This window comes from Periophthalmus magnuspinnatus, chromosome 14, assembly GCF_009829125.3.
Source record: "Periophthalmus magnuspinnatus isolate fPerMag1 chromosome 14, fPerMag1.2.pri, whole genome shotgun sequence".
Lineage (NCBI taxonomy): Eukaryota > Metazoa > Chordata > Actinopteri > Gobiiformes > Gobiidae > Periophthalmus > Periophthalmus magnuspinnatus.
In genome coordinates this window covers 18,694,620-18,714,550 of record NC_047139.1, presented here as the reverse complement: position 1 = coordinate 18,714,550, position 19,931 = coordinate 18,694,620, and the positions used below count along the sequence as shown (strand labels likewise).

Sequence of the window (19,931 nt, the reverse complement as noted above, 5' to 3'; positions counted from 1 at the left end):
TGTAATTAATTTCCAAAAGAAACAACAAAGCAGATTGTCCACCCTCGCACAAACATGTGAACATTGTTTAAATGCTTGTTTTAGGATGAAATAAAATACGGACTTGATCAAGAATAACACATTTTAAAACATTTAGCCATCCAAAACTTAAAATTAGTTTAACATATGTTTCGATAGTTACAGTTTAATCGCAAAAGAAATTGGAATTCTGTCAAATGGACAAAAGTTGAAAATCTGAAACTTGAAGTAATAGCCATAATAAGTTCCATAATAAGAGATACTTTGCCTGAGCAGCCAGTCCCTTCGACATTCTGATCTGAAATGTCCAGAGCTGGATATGGAAGGTGAAAATCCTCCATCCAAATTTGAGACGGTCCAACCACAGTCGCTCTCAAAAACTCTTATGTCATTCAGAACAAAATATAACTTATTTAACCTGAGATAAGAGTTTGGTGTTTCGATTGTTGATTCTGCAAAAATCTGCTACTTCTCAGTCGTTTATGTTGTTTTATTTTATTTTTTGTACGTGTAAGCAGTCATGTTTGTTTTTGACACGACTGGTAAATCCGCCTGTCAATCACGCTGTCTGAAATCGGGGAGACAGGATACGACTCCAGATGTTTGTAAAGTTTTGTCAAAGCGTGTGGTTCTGGCTGGATAGGTAAATAGATAATCCTTACTGGCAGGAGTGTAGCACCAAAACTGAGGTAAAAATCATCATGGGGAAGCCTGCACTACATATTGTCTAATGAAAAGTGCATATTACAGACTTTGTGTAATATGCACTGTGCCCTGGTTAAACAAGTACCTTTTCCCTCCCCAGTCCAACAACTAGGGTGTGGTAGTTCCGCTCTCGTTAGCTCCCGTCAAGAAGTTAGTTTCACCATAGTTAGCTCTGCCCATGAGACCTTTTCAGAACTAGAAGAGGCTACATGGATGAGTTCAGAAATGAAAACCTAAAAACTATAGACTCTTTATCAAAATTAAGGCAAGAAAACCTATTGTCCATCATCTATCCATCAGAATATGAAGCTCTCGCAAAACCGTCTCATGATTTTGCTCCATACCACCCAAAACTGTCCTCTGGTCCTACCTTGCACGATGAGATGGACCTTGGTAGACTTGGGCTTCTTGTTGGTGAGGATGGAGCAGACGTACGGACCTTCATCATGGACATCTACGTTCAGGATCTTGATGCTGTACTCCGTCACGGCCGTGTTCTCCACCAGGACCACCCGAGGATCCAGAGACCACTTCTCGTTCCCCGCAAACAAGATGGTGGTGCGGTTCAGCCACGCCACTCGGGATACTTTGCTGTCCACGTTGCATCTAGAAGAAGAAAACAGAACATTTTAAGTACATAGGTAAAAGTCCCTCAAGCTCTTATATACAATGCACTGAATAAAAGCGAGATCAATCGAAGTTTAATGCCATACTGTGGAATCTTCGAGGCAAAGACATAATATCTTCAAAGAGACAAGCAGGTGACGCACCCTCCACCAGAAAACTGATGTATAGTGAACCTTTAATAGCAATATTGATATAGAGCAGGGGTCTCAAACTCGCGGCCCGGGGGCCAATTGCGGCCCACGAGAGGATATATTGTGGCCCGCAGGACAATATGAAAGTTTAATGTTAGTGTGGCTTTACCATGTGTCACTCGCGCTGTGTCCTCCGTCACAAAAGATTCAACAAATAACGACGTATATCCACAAAATCCACAAGAATTGTCATATTTCCTCATGTATGTTGAAAACAGCGATGACGTTTGAGAAAATTTTAACAAAGCTTTTTTTGTGGAATACCTGATAAGCCCAGCCTCACCCAGACTCTGCCTCCTGTGGCCCCCAGATAATCTGAGTTTGAGACCCCTGATATAGAGACATTGACTAAAGTGTAAAGTTATTTTCAAACAACTATTAAAACATAGTCTCAATGGTGAGTTTAATGCCTAACTATGTGCCATCCCAAGTACAAAGCAATAACATCTCCATGGAAACAAGCACGCAAGACAAGACCTTCCACTCGAAACGTTACACAGTGCACCTTTAAGTTATAGTTAGTAAAATACCAAAGCTGACATATATAGATAGTACATTGTCTAAAATCCAGGCAGCTATCAGCATGGACATACTTCCATTATCCAAAAGGTGATAAAAAAGAAAAAAGAAAAAAACGATCAAGCACAATATAACCACAAAAATGCTGTGTCAGAACCCATTTCCACCAACATCAAGAAACTTCAAAAAGGGCAGCCATCTTTCTATTATTTCAGCGCTTCCTTCACCATCAAAAAGCAGCTGCCTCAGTCATTTTAAAGTTTAAAATGTTGTTGCACCAAACTGGAAAAAACAACTTTGACTCTAGGTAATGAACAGTCAGCTGCACAGGAACTGCTTCATATGAAAGATTTACATAAGACCTCAACCCAGTTCTCCTTTTTTTTTTTGTGACATATAGTGTCAATACTGAAAAATGTGTCCTAGTAGGGCTTCCGTACACCAACAGACAGCACAATTAGGTGAAAGAGTAAAACATATACTCACTTTTCCACATTCAAGACACTCAAAGCGCTTTACATCAAGGAACCACTCATTCACTCACACAGTGCACACAGACACTGGGGGGAAGGTTGGGCTGTGGAAGTGTCTTGCCCAAGGACACAACGATAGCATTCATCTGTGAGAGCTGGAATCACACTGACAACCTTTGGATCGGTGGACAAACACTCTGAGCTACTGTCGCCCGCACACATTGACCTTTATGTTTATTTTATCCAAACTTGAAAAACTGCGCTTTTTATTCGATGCTTGGTTCGAATTATGTCCATCATGGATTCCACTCCTTTTAAAACTGTAACTCTAACTAAATATTATTCTAAAAGCCTGCTGAAAAGAGCCATTATTAGCCATTATGTAACTGTGATGGTTGGCAAGAGAAAAGCAGAGAACGTATTTCAATGGTGTAAGACGGTGTATTTACTCAAGAAAGCGTGTCTTTGCCGTCCAGCTCTAATGGATTTAAATCAAACAACTTGTAGCAAATCTTTCCTGAAATTGGCGTGTCTGTGGTGTGTCACTGTCGTTCAAGTGTGAGAACATAGACTCTGTAAAGACGTGGATGGAGGGAGTGTGACGTCACCCATAGCGTTCAGCTCCAGTCAAATGAAGCTCATCGAGGCTAGAGCAGTTATAGCGGTGAATTTGCAGCCGAGTTCTATATTTGGAATTCTGACCACGAGTATCATAGCAACCAAAGAACCAATCCAAAGAGAGGCTGTTAAAGGTAATGCCCTGTTGCTAACGGTAATGGGAGCGACCTTGGCGAAAGAAGGCACCCGATTTGTCTGTTATTAATGTTTATATCTTGATTTACGGACACAATCGCGAAATCATGTAGAGCGAGTCAATACGAACATTTTAAGACCAAAATGAGGAGTCTGACAGCAGCAGTTACAGAGAGAGGAGCGACAGTTTTTCAATAGAAAGTGAGTTGGAGCCAGAGTTGATGGATCCGAAAGCGCGTCTATGCTCACTTCCTATATGGAACGTGGCGGCTAGCAGGCTAGCTTTGTCCATTTATATATACAGTCTATTTGTGAGACAATTGTTGCAAAATGTCCTCACGTCTGTGGTCTGAAAAGTTGTGTTAAAATAGTGGGAGATTTTAAAACCCTCTGGTGTGCCGTGGCTTAACTGTACAAAGCAGCTCTTTTCACACAGATCAGTGTATTGGCTTAGCCTTGACCAGGAAAAAAGACACAAAGTCCTGGTCAGCGCCCTGATAAACTATTGAAAAGGTTTTAGCAGTTTCCTTCAGCAAAGTGCTAATGGTCTAAGTGCAACCTCGTTCTTTTCTCCCACTGAATCTTTTGGGAGTTGCGTTTTTATTTTGAGGATATATTTTTTGCATGTTTAATATTTATGTCTGCCTCTGCTTTTCCCTTTCCCCAAAAATACATAGCGGTTTTTCGCTTGTAATTTTAATGGTGGCACAAAAGCGATTCTGGTGATAAAACAACAGATATTTTGTAAGTAAAATCTAACTTCTTAGCCACTTTCTCGTCTCCATGGACGTATTATTGCTTTGCCTTGAATGTTCCACACTTTGTTTTTTACTGTTAAAATATACTTTTGGTGAGTTTAATGTCTTAATATGTACCATCTAACACCAAGCAAAAAACATCTCCATGGACACAAACAGGTGGCACTCCACTCGAAAAGTTACACAGTGCACTTTTAAGTTATAGTTAGTGCAATACCAACTATGATGTAAATTTTTGAGTAATTAATTTTTAAAAAGTATGTCATAACAGTATATTATGTAGAATCCAGGCAGCAATGGGCATAAACACACTTCTATTATACAAAAGGTGACTAGCAGGTTGGGCTTAATATAAAGTGGAACAATATAAAGCGCTAAAATTGGGAAAACACCTACACTACTCTTACACAGACACTGGGGGTCAGGAGCTCAAGGACAAACAGTGACTGAACAGGATACTAATATTAAGAATTATGATTGAATAGTCTTAATAAATGTCTTTTTGTGGAAAATCCATTGTCTCCAGATCCAAAGCACTGCCCTTTCAGCGTGTGTCCTCGACCTTTAAAGAGGAAACTGACCTTAAAAGGACTTAATTGGAGGAAGATATTTTATCAGGGAAGATTTAATCTGGTTGGACGCGGTTTCAGAGCTCCAGGCAGTAGCCTCAATTATTGCTCATTATTAACAATTAGTGGTGAAATGTAGAGTTCAAAGTTCAAACTCCAAGGTAAGACACATTTTAGATATTAAAAAAAGTTATCTTGCTTTAGAGAAGTCTGGATCCATGTTTGATAAATTAAAGAACTATGCATCCTGATCCTTGTAGTAATGCTTGCCTAGCCTCAACCTAAACCCTAATCTTAACCCAACTTCCACATCAAAACTGGGACTAAACCAGGACGAAAACACAACTACACCATTAGAATTATATTCATTGTTTACTAAAGAGTCTTGTTCTGCATGTAAACACAGATTCTGAACAGCTTTGTAATGTAGAACATTCACTACAGCCTCCAGTGAAACTCCACATGTTCCTGAGCTCACACTGGGTAAACTCCATGGCCCAGCTTCCTGCTAAAGGACATGCACAAGTGTTTACCCACAACCAGCACCAGCCCTGAGTGGACTTTTTACACTGTTTACACTGTTTTACTCTGTTTACACTGTTAAACTATGGAAGAGGAATCTTATAAGACAAGCAGTGGAACATTAGGCCAAATTCCTTATGAGAATCATGTCATATTTTCAAAAAGACTGGAAAATGCAAAGAACAACTCCATGGAGACAAGTAAATTCAATTCAAAAACAACTTCAGCTGAACAAAATGCTTCACATAAAGGTCAACAAATAACAAATTTATGGATAACATGATACATAGGAAAAGAACAATAAAACACCAAGATACCCTGCCTAACTAGAATTAAATGCCAGGGAGAAGAGGTGGGTTTTCAGTCTAGTCTTAGCATGTAGTAAACTGCCCACTAGAAAAGTTACACAGTGTACCTTTAGTGGTGTAGTATTGATAGCACTGAGTATTGTTATGCATTTTGCACACGCTGTCTGTAATCAGAATGGGTTATACTTGTAATTGATTTAGTTTACCTACCCACCCCTTCAGAATAAATAAATACATGCTTAAATGCAACACGTTTTGTTGGTCTGCCGACACAAAAGAAGTCTAGACAGCCAAATGAACTAGAAATGAAAGATGATATCAACCAGACAGGGAACATTTTTTATAAAAACGAAATTTCTAAATGACTTGAAACCGTGACATCCAAGAGAGTCATTATTAGTCACACACACAGTTTAGTGGCATAATCTAAACTCTTAAAATCAGACCTGTTTTTCTTGTGTCTGCTCTATAGTTATAATCTCTGACACCCGTGGAACAATATGATATAATTTGCACATTTTAAATCATAATATTCATCTCAAACAAGTTAATAAAAGAAACATGTCCGCTGACTTCTGTGTTAGAAAACTGCGGTGTCCAATGGGTAGTAACCGTCATCACAATAAAGCGCTGCGTGCTGTTGGCGGCCCCTATGGATAGCTACACATCACACCAGCAAACAGCAGATTGTTTTTTCCCATTTGTACCAAAATGACTAAGCTACGCTTCTGAATCCTACGAGTATCGCTGATTAGGAAAATAAAATTGGAGAACGAAGTGTGTATGTCACAGTGGGCGTGTACCAGTGGAGGTGAAAACAGGGGTTGATAGGCAAAATGGCGTCTTGAAAATAAGCGATTAAAGATTACTCAAACATGAATCACTCCAAATACAACTCTGAGTGAGTAAATGGTGAGAGGAAACAACTGTAACATGGTTAAAAGCTTAAAAGTTAATATTTGCAGAATAGCTACAGTAACAAAACAGCATCATCAATTCAACTATCTATGTATTTGGTCCATTTGCTTCGTCATCCACATGCCCACAGTCCCACGCAGTCACTAAGCCTATCCAAGACACACTAGAACACGTCTGTATTACCAGAGACAGTCCCGTGTCTGTTGTCTCCCTTAAACTCTCCTCGCTCTAGGCCGCCTCTGCTGGTTGTGGGATGGCTCTTTGTGATTGGTGTGGAGAAAGCGTACGCAGGCAGTGGCACATTCACACAGCCCCGGCATCGCTTCAATAGCACCTCTGTTCACCACACATACCCTGAGGAATCAATCATCCACAAGCGAGAGAGATACCAATTTCTCCACTGACAGGAGCTTCAGACCAGAATGAAACACACGTACACAATACCTACCAACAAAGCCCCTCTATCTCAAACTGTGTCGAGAATTTTAAGTTATTCTAAATCAAACTAAATTAACACAGAGGATATTTCTAAGTATTTTCGACGTTCTGGGGGATCGTCTGATGGAAATGGTAAATGGTCAGATTTTTATATAGCACTTTTCCACCTTCAAAGGACTCAGATCGCTCAAAACTCACACATTCATACACCAGTGTACGCAGGCACTGGGGGCGAGGTGGGTTAAGTGTCTTGCCCAAGGACACAACGGTAATCATCCGTGGGAGGTGGAATCGCATTACCAACCTTCAGATCAGTGGATAAACACTCTCCCAACTGAGCTACTGGATATGCAAACAAGTCGTAGATATTTCAGAATCTTTTAAACTACAGTCGCTGTCAAATCTATTGTGAATATAATATGAAAATATGCAAAGTAATGCCCAGTGATGCAGTACCAGTAAGCACTTGGTTGGGTTTTGAACCACTGGGTTAAACTGTGCTGAAATGTCTCCAAAAATAAATTATTGCAGTACCCAAATATATGAGCTGTGTTTTTATGTCAGAATATATTTCATTGTTGTTACACCCTGCAGTGGGTCTTATGTGACCTGTTGAAAATGCAGAAAATGCTTGGAAATACATTTCATGGGCGTTTAAATAGTTGAAATAATGCCCTTCACAGACATAATGGAGTGGAGTTTGCATGTTCTTCCTTTGTCCATATGGGTTTCCCCTGGGCACTCTGGTTTCGCTCATAATCCTAAAACATATGCCACAGCAACATTCAATCCTCTAGCTAGAACTGTCACAATAACAAACATAACAACGCTACAGAGAAATATTGTAATTAATGATAATACTGAAAGTACTTCATGCCAGTGATACAAGAACAGTAACACAATATGATCCCAGTAAACCATGTATAAACAGATGGTATCATTAAAATACCTTTACAACATAATTCCATACATCGTGCTTCATATATTTGATTGAAAATGTAGAAAGTAGGGAAAAAAGTAACAAAAAACATTGAACATTGAGGTCGTAGGAGCTGTGTTTCTCGATCTAAAAAAAGCCTTCGAAACCGTTAATCAGTTTGCTTTTATCAAAAATGACATCATTCAATATCACCCCTGAGGCAATTTGTTGGTTTGCCTCTTACCTTCAGGATAGGAAACAGTGTGTTAAAGTGGCCGAAAATAAATCTCCATTCGCAAATATTCGCATGGGCATACCTCAGGGCTCCATATTGGGACCATTGCTGTTTAGTCTGTTTATAAATGACTTGCCTTTGATCTGCCCAGGTGTCCGCTGCCAACTTTATGCGGATGACGCAGTTTTTTATGCACCCGCCAAGACACCAGAGCAGGCGGCGGATGTTTTGTCCGCATGCATGGCTGAGGTTAGTCAGTGGCTAACTCAAAATAAGCTGACTCTAAATTTTGCAAAAACTACTTCTATGTGTTTTTCTATTAAAAAAATAAATGTAGACCAAAGATTTCAAATAAATTTACAAAATGATAAAATACAAGTAGTTAACGATTTGAAATATCTTGGGTTGGTCTTAGACCCCCAACTAAAATTTGATAAGCATGTTAAGAGTATAGCCAAAACAATACAAAGAAATCTAAATTGTTTTAAATTGATAAGGCAATATATTCCAAATCAGGCAGCCCTGCTGTACATGCATGGTATGATTTTTTCTCATATCTCCTACTGCATGACAGCATGGGCCCAGGCAGCTCCCTCAGCCACAAAGCGCATTGGTTCTTTGTACAACCAAGCAATCAAAATTATGGATCGAAAGCCAATCCGTTTTCATCATTGTCACATCCTTAAAAAATATAATCTATTAAGTTTTGAAAGTTTTACTAGTTTATGTTTTCTTAAATTATGTTTTAAGTGTATTTATAACTTGGCCCCAGAACCACTCAGTACATTTATACAAAGATTAAACAGCACCAGAGTGACAAGAGGCACCATAAACAAGAACTGTACAATCCCACAACGCAGAACCTCTTTTGGACAGTCCGCCTTTTCATATCAGAGCTGCAAACTGTGGAACTCACTGCCCACTGAAATAAAAAACATTTCTGAGTTGAAAATGTTCACCTCTAGGGTTAAGAAATGGCTGAAAATGAGTCAAAACTGTACCCACTTGTAAATAGGCAGTATGACAGAGAGAGAGAGAACGTGTGAGTGTTGAATGTATTTTTGTGCACTGATGTATCTATTTTATGGGGCAGGTGTTTTAATATATTTTGCATATTGGTGAATTGTGGAGAAGCTCAACCAGGGACGGGAGTTGAGAATTAGCTTTTGCTACAAACTCTATATGCATCACATCAGCTGCAATGTTCATGTTGTAACTATGTCAGATTGCATTGTCCCTGTCAAATAAATATATAAATAAAAAAAATAAAAAATAAATGAGAGGGTGTGTCCAAACTGTATACCCCAAAATAAACCTAAGACTCCAGAGAGAATGTGGGTGAGAGCTGCGCCGGTGCAGCCTTCACACTGCAGAGTTACTTTTATTATCCGGCCTTACGAGCGTCTCCAACAGAGAAATCTTCTTTAACAAGCTTGTACACGTGGGGACTTTGGTTGATCATTGTGACAGCATTGTTCTCCCTCCAAGACACCTCGCTGACAAGGTGGTCACATTAGATCTCAAAACCGTTACCATACACCAGACAGGCTTTCAAATTGGCTGCACTTGTCCAAGATGGCGGTGGGGGGGCGGTTGACAGTTGTCTGGATGGTTCTGTGAGTGTCTGGTGGGTGGGCGGTTGGGTGGGTGGGCGGCTGTGCGGGTGGGTGGGTGGAGATTGTGATGGGGTTTCAAACTGGGTGTCAAATGAGGCTCTTGATGCCGACTGCGCGCGAGGCTATCAGTGGTGAGTGATGGCGCATTAAGATGACAGTGCTGTATTTGTCATGTACGATCACAGCGCTGGGTGTAGTTTGCTACGTCCCTCAGGCCACTTTTTATGTCCAATTTCTTCCAAACACTTAGCCGAAGAGCGTGTACTCATCCGTATTTAGCAGCAGGATGGTTAAAGGGTTAGGATTCTTGCCTCGTAACTGCAAGGAACACATACAAGGAATTTATCTGTGGAGTTTTAACCATAGACTGTATATATAAATGAACATAGCTAACCCGCTAGACACCACGTTCCAAATAGAAGTGAGCATGGGCACGGTTTCGGCTTCATTGACTCTGGCTCCAATTGTCTCTCTATTGAAAAACTGTTGCTCCTCTCTCTGTAACTGCTCTTAAAATGTTCGTATAAACCTGCTCTACGCGATCCTTGGGTATTTATGTCACTATTGTCTGTAAATCAAGATAAGAACATTAATAACAGACAAATCAGGCGCATTCTTTTCCCGAGCTAGCTTAACTTGACTGGAGCCGAACGCTATGGGTGACGTCACACTCACATAATCCACTTCTTTCTATGGATTCAACAGTTTCCCACCAAAAAATGCTGTAGCCTAGTCTTTCAGTTGTGTACTACAAACCAATATTTGAAGAAATGCCAACAGGATCCAACCCAACAGACATATTTTACTATTCAAAAATATAACCTCATCTTTGCTAACTTGGGCTTAGACGCTCTCTCCGTTGTATGACTGTTTCTGTGTAATAAAATAGGTTACATAATGCTTTAGGTTACATCATGTTTTAGCAGCATTTCCACTGTGCTGCTATCTCACGCCAGTAAGGAAGTGTTTGGGTTTTTTTTTTATTATTATTCCGCCACACACCACCAACTAAAAGATTACCAAATTACCAAAAAAAACCCCACAATTTTAAAAATCGCTTGCCTCTGTGTTTCTTGACTGGTTCCACAGTTGCTCGGGACACTTCAAAATAGTAAATTATTGAATGAAATGCATGTGTGAAACAACTGAAATTGGACTTTTTTTCCCCAAGGCACACCTGGCAACACCTCAAGGCATATGAAAATCAATGTAGTAAGGCACAGAAGGAGCTACGTACAACAAAGTAATGATTTGATGTAAAACGGAACAGAAATCCAACAAAACATGAGAAACAAAACTGAAATAATGTTTTAAAGAAGGATGTTTTGAATTAACAGCTCACTTAAATTAAGATTCATGATCATTTAAGTCTGATGATTGCTAGAACTGAAATGGGAAAAAAAAACTTTTGGTTATTTTGCTTCCCAAAAAATGGAATACATTTTAAGAACATGCAAAACTGGATTGATTGTTGCCAGTAATGCACTTTAATTTATACTCACACCTGCTCCTGTTTTTTTTATGTTTTAAATGGATCTGTGCAGTTATGTGCTTTGTTTTTGTTGTATTGTTCAGTATTTCAACAGGGTTTCCATGAAAAAGAAAGTCTGGTGTTCTTTTTGGGCTCTCCCTATATAAAGATACATTAAAAAATAAATACAAAGGTACACACAGACAGGCAGGGAAATAGATACTGTCAGGAGCAGTGGGCAGCCAGTCTCCACTTTAAACCAAGTTGCAGGTTTTTACGTATGCTGGATGTTTTAGATCGATGGGAGAAACTAGAATACCCTGAGAAAACCAACCCGGAAAACATGCAAACTCCATTCAGAAAGGCATCACATCCCCCAGGAGTTGATCCAGTGACCTTCTTGGTTTGAAGCAAGAGTGCAACTGGCCACTTGGTACAATAAACAAAGCTAGCAACAATATAGAGATCCACTGATATGGGTTTTTTCATGGCGATTGTCTAGAATTCTAGAGAAACCGTTGGCCGATAAGCTCTGTCGATACTTGGCGATTTTAATTATTCCCTCAATTTTGTGTTTTAAATTTACCACAAACTTGTAAAAAACCTGTGTACTCATGTTTAGCACCACTGAAGCGTTCAAATTAAGTTTTATGCATATTCTTTAGGCAGCAGATCGACCTTTGCTGGAGATTTAAGTCCAATAGTCGATGTGCTGAAAAGTGCAAATATCAGCCAACCAATATATCCTTTACTGATACTTATTCCAAGATTTTAAGTGTCTCCAAACTCACTCCATAGCTCAGATTTCCCTAAGGCCTCCTCTGATCTTCCCCAACCGTTCACCTGCTGTTAGCCCACACCAGCGCACACATGGCCCAGAGTCTGTCTAAGTGCCCAAACGCATCCCCATCCCGTCGTACAAGCTTGCCTTGGACTAAACGCATCTGACAGGCCCAGCCATCGGTAAAATGCTGTTTGTGTCGGGTGAAAAACAGTTCAGATGGCGCTAAGGTCGTCTAAAGTTTTGAAAATCAGATACTAATCGATACGAAAACTAGGGAGCGGAACCTACCTGGACCAATGATCGATTACATAGATATAAGACCACAAGAAAGTACTGCTATTTAATGTTAAATATCACATTCTGTTCTAAAATTCTAAATAAAAACTGTCTTTATTAACATCATGGTATCAGAATCGGTGTTGAGTCGATTCCTTAATATCGAGATCGAGTTTGAAATTTCAGTATCGTGACAAAACACTAGATGGCACTTCAAGTCTTTACCAATTCACCGCTAAAATCTCAGAAAATGTCACCAAAATACAACCCAGATAATATTTTTTCTCACTCAAACTTTGGGAGCATATTTTTATTTTATTTATTTATTTTCGAACAACATAAGCAAGTCTTTTGGCTCTTGAAGTGTGGTGAAATACCCAGAATGCCAATCACATGCAAACTGTCAACACGGAGCTCACAAGTACAACGCTTCATTTTCTGAACCTCACTTTTATTTCATATTCTGCACAGCGTGTCGCATTAATATTTCAGGTAGCAGACGCCGCCAAAAAAAAAAAAAAAAAAAAAAAAACTCAGAATGGGTTGCTATCTCAGCGTCATTCAATAAAGTAATACATCTCCAGTTCAGCCCTTGGCATTGGGGAGCGAGTGCTAAATAAGCCAGTTAAAATAGCAGCGTGAGTAAGACAGTTGCCCGATCCAGTTTGCAGACGGGTCTTTAAGGGGTAGAATGGTATACAAGGGGCTATGTCATGAGCGAGTAAAAATATCCAATACTGCTGCTGCTGTGCCACCCACTAGCACCCACCTGCACCCGCACTTCAATACAACAGCCTACAGGACACTACAGGGAGTACACGGAATAAAACGTACACCATGGGACCTCAATGCTAGTTTTAAAGCTATTTTTGGTCTCAATATGTCTCAATAGATGTCACTACAAAACGGTTTAAAGGTAAGAGTGATATAGGGTGGATGGAGTGGTGGATAAGAGAAGAATAGTGAAACAAGGATAGCTTTGACTCATTCAGACTGTTAAGAAAAATCTGTGGTAGAAATGTAGCTCAAATGTAGGATTTAGGATTTAGACAATTGTGCGTAATGTTGCTGTGTCTGTAAGCAAGACACTTCATCAGCTTTGTTTCTGTAGTACGTGCGTGATCTGGGATTGGTAGTTAGAAATACCTTGTGCACAAATTGGCAGCAACACTTCACTAGTAACTGAGCAACCCAAAACAACAGGTCAAATCAATCCGCCAGCTCAGGACGTCCTAAACGAGCTTCAACATCTGGAGATTAAACTCTTGGATGGGCCAGCGCTATTGAAGAATGGGTCAAATGCAGAGGACAGCATAGGCCTGTCACAATAACACATTTGGAAGCAATATATATCAATACAGAGATAAATGATAAACAATAATATTGAAAGTACTTTATGTCACTGACACAATAATAGTACAGCAGGATAATCCCAATAGATAATGACCCAATAATCCCTAAGTAAACAGTCTCATTAAAAGGCCTGAGCTGCAGCACATACATAACAAAATGAACCAATAATGAGCCACAGCAGTTATTCATTCTACCTTCTACAGCTCAAGTTTTACGTTATTACATAAAAATGGCAATAATCTTCCCATTTTTGCAAAGAAATTGTGCTCATGATAAATATTGAGCCCCAAAATATACTAATGTACTATATACTATACTATACAGCTTTTATATACTGAATTATAAGTCAGTATAGTGATTATCATGACAGGCCTACCTTAACAACTGTGTTATATAAGTAGTAGTATTTTTTTGTCAACAACTGCAAGAAGTAAAAGAGTTATAAAAATGGAGAAATATTAAGCTATATCCCTAAATATGAGTGTCTAGCAAAACATCTGTCAACTATGAAAAGACACTGGTCATTACTAAACCTGAAGATTGAAGTTGAAGGTTTGATAACACTGGCAATAAATACTGCTCGTGTCCTTGGGCAAGACACTCTATATGCATATTTTCTTTCTCCTCCAGGACCAAGCTCTGAACCTGGGGAGACAAAACCTTCTCTAACCTTGCCCCACCCTCTGGAAGTCCTCCATAACTGCAGACCCATCATTTAGAATCACTTTTAATCTTGAACTATATCCCCTCTTGTGATTTACTGGTTTTATCTGTCCTCTACTATCTGTTTATTGCTCTTTTGGCAGTTTTAATATTTGTTCTCTAAAACGTCTTTGAGTGTCCTGAAAGCGCTATATAAATAAAAAGTATTATTGTTATTTCTTACGCATTCAAAATTGTGAACTGAACTGCACAATCCCGTTTAGTATAAATGTCAAAATCTAATGTTGTCTCATTTTTATGGGCCCAATCTCGTGTCTCATCTTGCGTCTTGTCCCACCGCTACTTTAATCCTTTGTCACTGGGTTTGGGCAAGCGTGTTGGTGTCCTGGGGTCTTTTTTCTGACATAAATTTCCGGGCGGTTTTCCAAGAGAATGCTAAAGATATGCTAATTTCACACTTGGCGGATGCCCAGAGTAAATGGGAATTTTCATAGGTGCTGACATTTGGGGCAGTGTAGCGTGTTGATCTTTAGTGAGGGCGTTCAGTTTGTGTCAGGCCTTTCTGCTGCTGTTAAACTGCTGTTACAGACTGGGCTCTGTGCTGGGATGAGCTCAAAGACATCACCACGAGAGCGATGACCTGGTTTCTATAGAGGAGTAATGCTAATGATGCCGGGGCAAATCTAAAAATTATAATGTGGGCAGATTAAAGAAAAAATATTTGTTTATAACAGTAGCATAATTGGCCTCACCTTTTTTTTAATTGATTTATTTTATTGATTATTTTCCTGTCATTTATTATTATTATTATTATTATTATTATTATTATTATTATTATTATTATTATTATTATTATTATTATTATTGTGATTTTTTATTAATTTTATTTATTTATTTATTTTTTCTATATAGTGCCTTTCCACCTTCAATACACTCAAAGCTGATTAATCAAATAAATGACTTCAAGAAAACTGTAGCTGTAGTGGCAGGAGATCTAGTACCATCCCTACAGATTATTATTGGCGAGCTCTATGGAATGGCTGCTCTTCACTCAGGCAGACCACATGGGATGAATGGCATTACTCACACTGCCATTTCCCAGGGCCAGTGAAAGGGTCATAGGAGACAGACCCATGGGGAGTCTGCGTCTATCACAGCGCCACATCAAAGTCCTGACGTGAATCAAAAATGTCCCCCAGGAGCCGTGTGACCCACATTTAAAACACTTGAATCTATTTAATGCTTTTTCCGTTGTTGACCTCGCGTCTCTGTTCACATCTGATTATTGTGACGAGTGCTGAGCCATTTTAATTTAAGCTTTTTAACTGTTTGTAATATGGTTTCAAAATGCTTCAAAATAACGCTTCATTTACATCTAAAGTGGTTGTAAACTGGCTACTGGCTTTTGAATAATGTCAAAGATGTAGAGCTATAAATCATAAGTGCTAATATTGCATAATGTATTATTTGGGTACATTTTTCAAAAAAAGCAACCACTTTGAATCCCACTTAAAGATCCTGTAAGATTTTTATTTATTTATTTTTACTTTACTTTTTACTTTTTTGTAGACTTTTTTTTTTTTTATTCATGTTTTATTTATTCATATTTTTGACACTTTAAAATGTGCTTTCAAACTCATCCTTGTGAATAACTGCAATATTAGCAGCTGTATTTTGACCCTGCATGGATAACAATTTGAATTTAAAGGCCCTGTAAGCTATTTTTTTTTACCGTATGTATTGAAAGGGCCCATATTACACCATTTTCTGATGTCTGCTGACCTGGAATTGCCAATCTCTACTGAACTAAAGGTAAAAGGAGCTGTTAACTTGAAAAACTTCATGACATCACAAGGTGGAACAGAGCATTTTGAGCTTTGGAGATGTAGACAAATTAATAATAAACGATAACTCCAACATGCAAATGAACCAAAACACAACTCCAGGTATGTTTTTGAGGACGTAACAGCATTATAACCTGCCTTAAAGCTGCATGTAATATAGGTCCTTTAAGCAAATTATGTCTTGCCCCAGTACAGATATATTGTATAAACAGCTCTCGAGGTCAAAAATATGTCAGCTGTGTACTGGTTGCATCTAATTAGAAAGCATTTTATTGTCTATTAATCAGGAAGTGCACGTTAACATGGTAAGTGTTATTAGTTTTACCATTACAAAAACTAGTCTGAGTGTTCTGAACAGCTCTTATAAACTCATTGTGGTGGTCAGATTTAAAATAAACAAGTTCTTTTGTCACGTTTCAAGACAGTAAAAATCTGGTACAGCACCTTTAACTTGAACTTAACTAGCGCTGTCCGTCACTGTAAAAAATGGACATTTAAGCACAAACTTACAACACTGGAAACTCAGCAAAAGCCCATTTTAGCCTCTGTTTCGCTAAGTTAGCTCTTTAGCCCTCGAACTTCAGTTGTGAACTACTGCTGCTGACCACCTGTTTAGAGGGCACCTGAGTTTGGCAGTTATGTTCAAAGGCATCGCCCCAAACAGAGCCAGGGTCAAAGCGAGTATAAAAATACCCCTCGGTGCAAATATTTGGAAACGCTGAAGTGAACCTGGATACTCACAGATACAGAAATGAAACGCAAATGAAAGTGAATATAGACGGCACTGTCCAGCCAGAACCGCACACTTTGACAAAACTTTACAAAGACGTGTGGGTCTCGTATCCTGTCTCTCAGATTCAAGAGGATGCGATTGACAAGCGGATTAACCAATCAGAGAGGTGCATGCTCTGTTCGGGTAAAAACAGAGAGCGACGGTAGCTCCAAACTGTGTGTCAGTGTCAGATTCACTTCATCGAAAGTTTGACAGTTCGGATCCAGCTCCCACATGTGACTGCTGTTGTTCCGTCCTTGGGCAAGACACTTAACCACTCACGCACTCACGCATTATAACAAAAAAATTCCAGGTTTTTCCGGGCCACCTGTGCGGCCAATGATCTTCTAACTAAGGCCTAAACTAAACTAAAAATAAAGTGAATTTGGTAGTATATATAAGCCATGACCACGCTAAATGGACTATGTACTCGGCTGACCTGGTGACACCTTGGAGTCCCACTGGTGCAGCTGGAGGAAGTGTCTGGGAAGAGGAAAGTCTGTGAGTCCCTGCTTAGACTGCTGCCCTCACGACCCATCCCCGGATAAGCGGAAGAAAATGGATGGAGGGATGGATATAAGCCATGACCTACATAAAGAGTTTTACACAGTTTTCAAAGAAAACCTTCATTTTCGGATGAAATCACCAGCCCCTACAACATAAGAACCTGCTTTTGGAAACTATTTTCAGGTAAAGAGCTTTTACACTACACTGAAACATAGTGGTTTTAGTCTGATCAATGCTGCCTTTTGAAAAGAAAAAGTACATCATATACTTTTCACAAGACGTGAATAAAAAATGCCATTTGTGAGTGCTGCGCTTGGTGCATTAAGAAATTGCACTGTTTACTTGATCTTCACAAACGCACTCGTAAACTGCCTGAGCAAAACATTGTAAATGACCCCAATGTTTGGAGAAGTCTCGCCTCAGTTTGAGTGAATAAAATATTATGGACAGAAGACGTTGACATTTAATGGAAAACCTATTCTAAACCCACTCTGAGACAACTCTCGTTGAAGGTCAGGCCTGAAAACTCATAATGTCATAATGTTTCAGCGGATTCACAAGAGAAAAAAATAAATACAATTAAAACATTATCTGCAGCAATTAATCAAGAATGAAAATTAAGTCATTATAAAAGGTACGGTGTTTAACTTTCTGGAGATGGAAATAAAAGGTTAAAAAGATACTTCAGAACATTCTCCATAGCAATAGATATGTTTTATACCACACTGAGCAGTATTAAAGCCAAACAAACATTTCCATGGAAACAAGACAAATAAATTAGGTTTGTAAAGATGCAAGTATGTTCAAAGTAAGGACCATAGTATATTTAAATGCACATAGCTAACCTGCTAGCCGCTGCGTTACAAATAGGAAGTGAGTATGTGGGCGCTTCCATTGACTCTGACTCCAACTCACTTTCTATTGAAAAACCGTGGCCCCTCTTTCTGTAACTGCTGCTGTCATGCTCATCATTTTGATCTTAAAATATTCATATTAACCTGCTCTACTTGATCCTGGTGTTTTTCTTTCACTATTGAATACGTAAATCAAGATATGAACATTAATAAAAGACAAATCAGCTGCCTTCTTCCTCCGAGGTTACTCCCATTAGCATTAGCAACAGGTTTGATTGACACCGTTGCTAAGTGCCCACTCTCTGCTAAACCAGCGGAGCAGACGGGAAGGACCGTTACCTTTAACAACCTCACTCTGGATTGGCTCTTTGGTTGCTATGATACTCACAATCTGAATTCCAAATATGAAACTTGAGCTTCATTTGACTGAAGCTGCGGGTGACGTCAGTGAGTCCATTTCTTTATACAGACTGTGGTTGGGACACATGTTTTTCATCTTCTGTTTTAGATACTATGACTTTGAACGCACGGCTGTTGTTTAATCAGTGAAACTAAAGTTGAGTGGATTTAATTAAGTAGGAATGGTTTAATATTTGTATTGTACTAATATCAATTTAGCTACTGCAAACACTGCTATGTACATTAACATCCGCACTTATCTGTTTATGCAGATTCACTTTTTAATTTGAAGTTAATTTCACGTTTTAGAAAAGTTGAACATCTGTCTATTTATTCTATTGTTTTCTAGCTCTAATAAAACTCTCTGTTATTGAGGGAACTGGGACGACAGTGGCTCAGTTGGTAGTTTGTCCGCTGATCTGAAGGTTGACGATTCGAATCCCGGTCAGATCGACTGATCCACAAGTTGCTGGTGCGATTCCAGCTCCCACAGATCGATGCTGTTGTTGTGTCCTTGGGCGAGACACTTAACCCACCTCGCTTAACCCAATTAAAAAAAAAAAGTCTAAAATGCACCTAGGACATGGTGTTGTATTGTATGTAGGATTCTACACTGATCTTAGTATGTTTTTGATGATGGAACAACACAAGGCATTTTGCATAACACTCTCTCTTTAATATGACTCCAGTTCAGTGTTATGTCAGTGCACTCCAAAGCCTGGCTCTCCCATGAATCTCACTAATTAGAAGCCTACCACAGATCAGCGGTCTAATTTATTTGTGTGTGATGCTCTCCTCTCCTCAGTGCTTGTAAAATGCTCGCCATCTGCTCCTATGACACATCCTAAACATGCTAATTCTCATTTTAAGTTCATACATCTGTCACACGAGCACTCTGCAATAACCAAACCAACTGCTTAAAGGGCACAACTCTGCTTTTTAGTGTTTTTAATTCTAATTATGACTTGGTTTGGGGGATAGTACCTGTGGTAAATATTTATCTTCTGTTTTGTGTCAGTTAAGTGGCAGTTTGTGGAGAAAAGAAGAAAAGAAAACGATAAAAACACAGGAAGTAGCACTGAGTTCTGTCATCAACACAAAAATGCTTGAAACAATTTGTACGCAAGGATGGCTTTTTATGGCACTTTAAACATTTATTTAAGAACATAAAGGTGTTTTTACTTTTATTAGTCTTAGGTTTGAGAGGGAAGTTAAAGAAGCAATTTTTCTTAGGAAAGACAAGACAGGAATGGAGGCTTCAGACATCATTTATCCTCCATCTATAACTCCATCCTCAGACCCAAAGCAAACAAAGAGAACTAAGAAAACAATAGAGCTAATAGGTAACACTAATAGGTGCCCCTAATAACTCACTAATAGGAGACATTCGGGGCTTGAAAGACTAGGCTACGTATGACTCAGGCACAGTGCACACTTAA

At 39.1% G+C, this 19,931-nt stretch overlaps 1 protein-coding gene across 1 annotated transcript in view; it reads right to left on the bottom strand.

The window, feature by feature from the left end:
* Nucleotides 1-19,931, bottom strand: part of opcml (opioid binding protein/cell adhesion molecule-like) — a 352,880-nt gene that overhangs the window by 168,614 nt on the left and 164,335 nt on the right. Inside the window, exon 2 of the mRNA XM_033978467.2 lies at nt 1,094-1,329. Coding sequence (XP_033834358.1) covers nt 1,094-1,329 — 236 coding nt within the window. The remainder of the gene's footprint in view (nt 1-1,093; nt 1,330-19,931) is intronic.